The following is an 8836-nucleotide window of genomic DNA, read 5'->3' as shown; positions in this document are numbered from 1 at the left end:
CTGCATATAAAATACAGCGGTGTCTGTATGTATGTTTGTCTGATAACCATACCTTGGGCTGCAACACCAAATTTTCAGGGTATACTCAGTGTCACAACTAGAGTTTTCCATGGAAAAAAAAAAAATTTAATCGAGAATTTCTTTGTTTGAATTTTTATAGATTTCTCATAGATCTTAGTTGGATTATTTCTCCATTGGGGCAGACCAGTGGGTCGACCCTCTGGGTGGGAGTACCCACTTGTTCATAAATCTCTTCACATGATTGCAAAAGGCAGGAAATCACACCCAAGTTTATTAAATAATAAATTGGCTTATAAACAAAAGAATGCACAAATTGAACAACAAAGAAAATCGAAGAACCACAAATTGATTCTGTCGAAATCGCTCGAGAGCGTGGCAGAGGTGGATGCTGTTGGTAAGCGAGGTGCCTGCCAATCAATGATGGCTTTGGTACGGATGGGACCTGGAACATGAAGTACCAGAGGAGGAGCACCACCCCAGGGATGAGTAGTATACTATCAAGTGCCTAACCTGGGCTCCATAAAGAGTAATGCCCCCCTGATGTAGAATACTTCCTCGCTCGAAAGAGGAAGCAAAGTTTCCTTGTATCCTAACAACAGTGACACGAGGCTTCCAGGAAAGAACGGATGAAACTTCGATGCCCAAGATCCGATGGCTGAGAATCGGTTAAGTTTAAGTTGTTAAAATAAGGTTTGAATTGGTTATGTTTAAGTTGTTTGCCAGGCATGTGGAGAGCAGGAACATTGATGTTGGTCTTGCCAGAAATGAAAAGGGACTGTGTCTTTGTTTGAACTTACACTTATTTATTTATTTCTTTTTTAAAGTCATCTTTTTTTTTTTTAATGAAAAGCTATTGTTGTTGATTTTTCCCACTAAAAGCATCACCTTGCAAATACAATGGAATTATAATAGTTACTGTACATATTTATTCCATAGATCATAAAATAATGTGAACATCTTAATCAAACAATATAATTAAAAAATAGTCAGACAAAGTTTGGCAAATGTACAATGCAATTTTTAAATGTACAGAAAATGACAATGTACATGTACAATACAAAAATATTGACAATGTCGTACAAATTATTGGTGTGGCCAAGATCACATGTTAAGTTTACATATCTTGCGTGGACCATTGGTAGGTTTCTTTCGCGAGTGCAGAACGCTCAGCAAGTCGCTGGTAACGTTTTTTCTCAAAGCCATTGGACCTACAGAGAGAAAGACCATCTCAGATAAACAACCAAAAGAGGTTATAGTTGTTATTAATATAAAATAAACTGGCCATACTGATTTCAGGACTGGGAGGATAACATAGAGGCACTCAGACCCAGACGAGGCGGCTCAAAGAAAAATCTCAACCCTGGTGTTCCGCATGCAGGACGAGGCATCAACGCGTGTCGTTCATTGGAAGAACGTTTCGCTGAGGATCCGTCTGCCATCATCAGTCATTGGTGGACATGAAAGATCTCATTGGGTCTTTTGTGAAGAGTGCGGGGGTTATTGCCGGCACTATGAACAAATTACAAGTTCCTGCCATTTTCATTTGATCAGGCCTGGCCATCCGGTTTGTGAAAGACTTGGGGCAAAAACGCTCTGGTCGACCCCACAAGTAGGTGGGAATAATCGGGGCCGTTAAAGCAGTAGACTTATGGCGCTTTTCCATTGCACAGAACGGTACGGCACTGTGCGGTACGGTACGGTAATCCTTGTGCCGTTTTTCCATCGCACAACAGAACCGTCAAAATAGGCGGAGTTATCCAGGTTTTTCATGTATTTTTTCTGATTCTTATCACTTATGCTTTAGCTATCTTCTCTCCGGAATTGTGGTATTACAAAATAGCGGTTGGGTCTGAACATAGCGTGACGGTTCGGTGACGATTGCGATTGACCAATCAACGGTCTGCAGTATTGCCAGCTCCACCCATAGGTCCGGGATCGGCTCGCTTGGTACCTATCCACAGCAGGAACAAAATTTAGCACGGGAACTTAGGTACGGTACAGCTCACTTGGCAATGGAAAAACGAAAAAAATCGGATTTTGATTACAGTACGGTACGGTACGGTACCGTGGTGGAAAAACGCCATTAGCATTACATAAGGTTCTGTTTCTCCATTTTTCATGGAACCTTAAGAAGCATTTGTGGAACTTTAACATATAATGTACAAATTTGCTGGCAGAAAAAATAAGTTTTTCCGAGGGATATTTCATACCAACTCGCCCAACTTTCCAAGACCAGAGAAAACGCAATCATGCAAGCACGCACACACTTCTCGTGTGAAATATGTGGCTGTTGCCATTGCTAGTGAACACAGCTTCGCTGCTGACGTTGGGACAGGACCTTTTGCAATTTACTCCAGGTTGCCTGTGCTAACTCACCTACTCTTCTTCAAAAGACACCGTGGGAGCGTTAACACCGATCAGCTAATGCTAACAAACGGGAAATCCAGCTTAATGCCCATCTGAAGGACAGCAACAACAACAACAACAACATGCATTTTAAGGCCATGTTCCCTGCTAGAGCGGGGGTTAGCCTTGCGGTCCCCATGACAATCTTCTCCATTTTGCCCTATTTTCTGCATCTCTCCTTGTTAACCCCCTTGCCCGCATTTCTTCTTCCACCATCTTTAGCCAAGTCTTTCTCGGTCTTCCCCGTCCTCTACTTCCTTCTACATTAACTTCCATCACTCTTCTCAACCAGTCACTTTCATCCTTCCTCAATACATGACCAAACCATCTCAACCTGTTCCTCTTCACAGCATCAATCACAGGCAATATTCCCATCATCTTTCGCAATTCATCATTTGTCTTCCTCTCTCTCAACGATACTCTGCACATCCATCGAACCATTCGCATTTCCACCCTTTCCAGCCTTCGTTGCTGCTCTACGTTCATTACCCATGTCTCGCTCCCATAAATCATAACACTTCTCACACATGCAGCATACACCTTTCCCTTCAGTTTCAGCGACACTCTCCTCCTCATCAGCACGCCACTCAGTTCCCGAAACTTCTTCCATGCACATCTCACTCGAGCAACCGTTGCCGAGTCTGATCCACCTTCTCCATTCAGCATGTCTCCGAGGTAGCAAAATGTTTTCACACCTTCCAGCTTCACGCCGTCTCCAAGATCCAACTCAACATTTCCTCCATCTGCAGCTCCCTCTGTGCACACCTTACATTTGAATGTAGCTGCCACACTGGTTAATGACCCTCTCAGACCACTACATTTTTGATGAACCCACTCAGCACACATTGTACATTGAATGGAGTTCACCCCGACACCCTTCCTACACACAGCACACGGCCACTTCCCAGTTCTTTCCACCTCACCACATGCTTTACCACTTGCCATCACCTTTGTCTTTCTGATATTCACCTTCAGACCTTTTGTCTCCATACATTCCTTCCACTTGTTCATCTTTTCCTTCAGTCCATCCATACTTTCCGCAATCAACACCATATCATCTGCATACAACAACTCCCACGGTAAACCCTCCTTTACGGTCTGAGCCAGCACCTCCATCACAGCTACAAATAGTAGTGGACTTATTTGTAGCTGTGATGGAGGTGCTGGCTCAGACCGTAAAGGAGGGTTTAAGTGAAGCTTTATTACAGTGAAGGACAGCACTGTAATAAAATGCCCTACCTACAAAACACGAAAACTACAGTATATAGTAGCCAATAATCTATTAGCAGAAAGGGTGGCTGACAGAATGGCCTAGCCTCTAGAAGTACTGTACACACACTCACCTCTAAGATGTCTAGCCTTGGTTTGAATCCCAACACTATAAACTGTCCCCATTTCATCAATGTGTGTGCCATCCCTCAAACTGATGTTAAGCAGGCATCCTGTCTTCCAGTATTTGTTGGTAGATGTTAAAGATCCCAAAGTTGTCTTCATGAAGAGTAGGTGAGATATCGCCGGCAACCTGAACAAATTCCTACCCTAACCTACAGAGGACATTGTTTCAGCGGCACAGCCGCACCCTCAGCCCATGGCGCTAACCCGCAGTCTTGTAGTTCGGTTGCAGACAACCAATGTGGATCACTTGACAGAGGCAAAACACGCAGATTTATCATGATACGACATGTGACGATAAAAAGCAGAGACGATTGCATAAGCATAAACAAGTGTGTGGCGAATCAAGCAATCAATCATGGCAACATGCAAAATGCTCCATAATGGGCACTAACACCAGAATCGTTCATCCTCGAATGACACTTAGAAAAAACAAAAAGCAATAGAATAACCTTGGCAAGTATAAAATACACACAAGAAAGCACTGACACCTGGAAAGTCACAATGTGCATGCCCAACAACAGCAGGAGATGAAGTTAAAGGGGAACGGACATGAGTATAGACATCAAATGCTTAAGATTAATTAATTGTAGCAACAAAAAAGATTAAGTTTGGCGCAAAAATTGTTGCTCTAGCATGCGTGAATCGTGAGATATCCGAGTTTTAAAATGCCAATAGCAGACGATTTCTCTCGCGCCGGCCAGCATCTCGTGATGACTATCATCATCATCGTGACGTCATCGGAGGAAGCTGATGTGACTGCGCAATAGTAAACAATGGCAGACACCGACTCCGATAGTTGCGTAAGTCTGGGTATCAGCGATATTTCTGACCAATCTGATGTGGAAAATGAAGAGAAAGTTAATAATCTTGGGGAATCACACTCGATTCTCCCATACAGATTCGAACCATACCGTCCAGAGAGTGAAGAAGAGAAATCGTCGGACACAGACACAATGGCGATCGATTTTGATCTCGGGCGCCTCCAAAATACTGAATGGTATTCATTTTTATGTCTCTTTTTTAATTGAAAAAGTTTCTTTTTCTGGTCAATGGATTTCATAACTAATATTTAATTAATGTTCGGTGCCGTGAGGCAAGAAATGGATAGAAACACAGAAACGAAATACGACTTTATTGACTTAGTGCAGCACTGCAGGTGTATCAGTTGTAATTGTATCATTATAGCACTCTCTATAATGCAAGCAATCTGTGTGTCTGTCTGTGTGTATGTCTGTGACTGCTGTTTCTCGACAACCACTGGTCCGATCTAAGTGAAACTTGCCAGGTATATTGCTGGGGACCTGAGGATGTGCCTTTTCAAGGTTTGCTATTAATCGGACAAGTGGTTACCAAGTTATGGCCATTTATTTAGCAAACACATACGTTTTGTATGTGAACGAAGGAACAGCGAAGGACGAGAGCGAAGGTACGGCGAAGGACGAGAGCGAAGACCGAAGGAACGATGCAAGTTTTAATTTTTCTTTGCACGTACAGTCAAGCGACAGCGAAGGAACTGCGTGTGTTTGTTGTTTCTGCCTCGCGGTTTGAAAATTGAATACTCGGCCATTAAAACTAATTTGCGATTAATCGTAACTGCGATATGCGAACTTCCGGACAGTGAGGCCTTATTTTTGGTACGTACGTCAAGGTACGTATGTCCACGTACTTACCTCCCCGCACGTACGGGCACGCACTAGCAGCAGCCACACAACGACTGGGCATGATTCCAACTGATCGTAACGAAAACAAAGCGATGTTCCGATCGTCACGAAGCCAACAAGGCTTTAAGAATGAAAAACTGGGTTACTTCGCAAACGTCATTTCCGGTTTGCGGTTTTGACAAAACTGATTTTGCTTGTTCGGCGATATTTTGACAAATTCTAATAAAACCGCGAAGATATTTGTGAAATGAACTCAATAGAAGTGTTTAAGATATGTTTATGTTTCGAAATCTGAAAAGTTGTTTTGGTCGTGTCCGTTCTCCTTTAAGCAGCATCAAGAAGGAAGTGTGAAAACCCTCTGAACCAACTTTCTGGAACAAAAGCTTTCCCGCCTCTGAACCAACTTTCTGGAACAAAAGCTTCCCCGCCTCTGCAACAAACTTTCTGAAACAAAAGCTTCCCCGCCTCTGCAACAAACTTTCTGAAACAAAAGCTTCCCCGCCTCTGCAACAAACTTTCTGAAACAAAAGCTTCCCCGCCTCTGCAACAAACTTTCTGAAACAAAAGCGTTCCCGCCTCTGGAACAAAAGCGTTCCCGCCTCTGGAACAAAAGCGTTCCCGCCTCTGGAACAAAAGCGTTCCCGCCTCTGGAACAAAAGCGTTCCCGCCTCTGGAACAAAAGCGTTCCCGCCTCTGGAACAAAAGCGTTCCCGCCTCTGGAACAAAAGCGTTCCCGCCTCTGGAACAAAAGCGTTCCCGCCTCTGGAACAAAAGCGTTCCCGCCTCTGGAACAAAAGCGTTCCCGCCTCTGGAACAAAAGCGTTCCCGCCTCTGGAACAAAAGCGTTCCCGCCTCTGGAACAAAAGCGTTCCCGCCTCTGGAACAAAAGCGTTCCCGCCTCTGGAACAAAAGCGTTCCCGCCTCTGGAACAAAAGCGTTCCCGCCTCTGGAACAAAAGCGTTCCCGCCTCTGGAACAAAAGCGTTCCCGCCTCTGGAACAAAAGCGTTCCCGCCTCTGGAACAAAAGCGTTCCCGCCTCTGGAACAAAAGCGTTCCCGCCTCTGGAACAAAAGCGTTCCCGCCTCTGGAACAAAAGCGTTCCCGCCTCTGGAACAAAAGCGTTCCCGCCTCTGGAACAAAAGCGTTCCCGCCTCTGGAACAAAAGCGTTCCCGCCTCTGGAACAAAAGCGTTCCCGCCTCTGGAACAAAAGCGTTCCCGCCTCTGGAACAAAAGCGTTCCCGCCTCTGGAACAAAAGCGTTCCCGCCTCTGGAACAAAAGCGTTCCCGCCTCTGGAACAAAAGCGTTCCCGCCTCTGGAACAAAAGCGTTCCCGCCTCTGGAACAAAAGCGTTCCCGCCTCTGGAACAAAAGCGTTCCCGCCTCTGGAACAAAAGCGTTCCCGCCTCTGGAACAAAAGCGTTCCCGCCTCTGGAACAAAAGCGTTCCCGCCTCTGGAACAAAAGCGTTCCCGCCTCTGGAACAAAAGCGTTCCCGCCTCTGGAACAAAAGCGTTCCCGCCTCTGGAACAAAAGCGTTCCCGCCTCTGGAACAAAAGCGTTCCCGCCTCTGGAACAAAAGCGTTCCCGCCTCTGGAACAAAAGCGTTCCCGCCTCTGGAACAAAAGCGTTCCCGCCTCTGGAACAAAAGCGTTCCCGCCTCTGGAACAAAAGCGTTCCCGCCTCTGGAACAAAAGCGTTCCCGCCTCTGGAACAAAAGCGTTCCCGCCTCTGGAACAAAAGCGTTCCCGCCTCTGGAACAAAAGCGTTCCCGCCTCTGGAACAAAAGCGTTCCCGCCTCTGGAACAAAAGCGTTCCCGCCTCTGGAACAAAAGCGTTCCCGCCTCTGGAACAAAAGCGTTCCCGCCTCTGGAACAAAAGCGTTCCCGCCTCTGGAACAAAAGCGTTCCCGCCTCTGGAACAAAAGCGTTCCCGCCTCTGGAACAAAAGCGTTCCCGCCTCTGGAACAAAAGCGTTCCCGCCTCTGGAACAAAAGCGTTCCCGCCTCTGGAACAAAAGCGTTCCCGCCTCTGGAACAAAAGCGTTCCCGCCTCTGGAACAAAAGCGTTCCCGCCTCTGGAACAAAAGCGTTCCCGCCTCTGGAACAAAAGCGTTCCCGCCTCTGGAACAAAAGCGTTCCCGCCTCTGGAACAAAAGCGTTCCCGCCTCTGGAACAAAAGCGTTCCCGCCTCTGGAACAAAAGCGTTCCCGCCTCTGGAACAAAAGCGTTCCCGCCTCTGGAACAAAAGCGTTCCCGCCTCTGGAACAAAAGCGTTCCCGCCTCTGGAACAAAAGCGTTCCCGCCTCTGGAACAAAAGCGTTCCCGCCTCTGGAACAAAAGCGTTCCCGCCTCTGGAACAAAAGCGTTCCCGCCTCTGGAACAAAAGCGTTCCCGCCTCTGGAACAAAAGCGTTCCCGCCTCTGGAACAAAAGCGTTCCCGCCTCTGGAACAAAAGCGTTCCCGCCTCTGGAACAAAAGCGTTCCCGCCTCTGGAACAAAAGCGTTCCCGCCTCTGGAACAAAAGCGTTCCCGCCTCTGGAACAAAAGCGTTCCCGCCTCTGGAACAAAAGCGTTCCCGCCTCTGGAACAAAAGCGTTCCCGCCTCTGGAACAAAAGCGTTCCCGCCTCTGGAACAAAAGCGTTCCCGCCTCTGGAACAAAAGCGTTCCCGCCTCTGGAACAAAAGCGTTCCCGCCTCTGGAACAAAAGCGTTCCCGCCTCTGGAACAAAAGCGTTCCCGCCTCTGGAACAAAAGCGTTCCCGCCTCTGGAACAAAAGCGTTCCCGCCTCTGGAACAAAAGCGTTCCCGCCTCTGGAACAAAAGCGTTCCCGCCTCTGGAACAAAAGCGTTCCCGCCTCTGGAACAAAAGCGTTCCCGCCTCTGGAACAAAAGCGTTCCCGCCTCTGGAACAAAAGCGTTCCCGCCCCTGGAACAAAAGCGTTCCCGCCCCTGGAACAAAAGCGTTCCCGCCCCTGGAACAAAAGCGTTCCCGCCCCTGGAACAAAAGCGTTCCCGCCCCTGGAACAAAAGCGTTCCCGCCCCTGGAACAAAAGCGTTCCCGCCCCTGGAACAAAAGCGTTCCCGCCCCTGGAACAAAAGCGTTCCCGCCCCTGGAACAAAAGCGTTCCCGCCCCTGGAACAAAAGCGTTCCCGCCCCTGGAACAAAAGCGTTCCCGCCCCTGGAACAAAAGCGTTCCCGCCCCTGGAACAAAAGCGTTCCCGCCCCTGGAACAAAAGCGTTCCCGCCCCTGGAACAAAAGCGTTCCCGCCCCTGGAACAAAAGCGTTCCCGCCCCTGGAACAAAAGCGTTCCCGCCCCTGGAACAAAAGCGTTCCCGCCCCTGGAACAAAAGCGT

At 47.5% G+C, this 8836-nt stretch overlaps 1 protein-coding gene across 3 annotated transcripts in view; it reads right to left on the bottom strand.

Annotated features, from left to right (window-relative positions):
* Positions 1–270: 270 nt before the first annotated feature.
* Positions 271–8836, bottom strand: part of BUD13 (BUD13 spliceosome associated protein) — a 46927-nt gene continuing 38361 nt past the window's right edge. For all 3 annotated transcript variants that reach the window (XR_013623574.1, XM_078778734.1, XM_078778735.1), the window contains one exon: positions 271–1229. Coding sequence is in view for 2 of the 3 variants with exons in the window: in XM_078778734.1 (XP_078634860.1) it covers positions 1136–1229 (94 nt within the window). In the remaining variant the exon portion in view is untranslated. The remainder of the gene's footprint in view (positions 1230–8836) is intronic.

This window comes from Myxine glutinosa, chromosome 5 (genome assembly GCF_964187855.1).
Source record: "Myxine glutinosa chromosome 5, kmMyxGlut1.1, whole genome shotgun sequence".
Classification (NCBI taxonomy): Eukaryota; Metazoa; Chordata; class Myxini; order Myxiniformes; family Myxinidae; genus Myxine; species Myxine glutinosa.
Note: the sequence above shows the minus strand (reverse complement) of the source record. Positions and strands in the feature narration are given on the sequence as shown.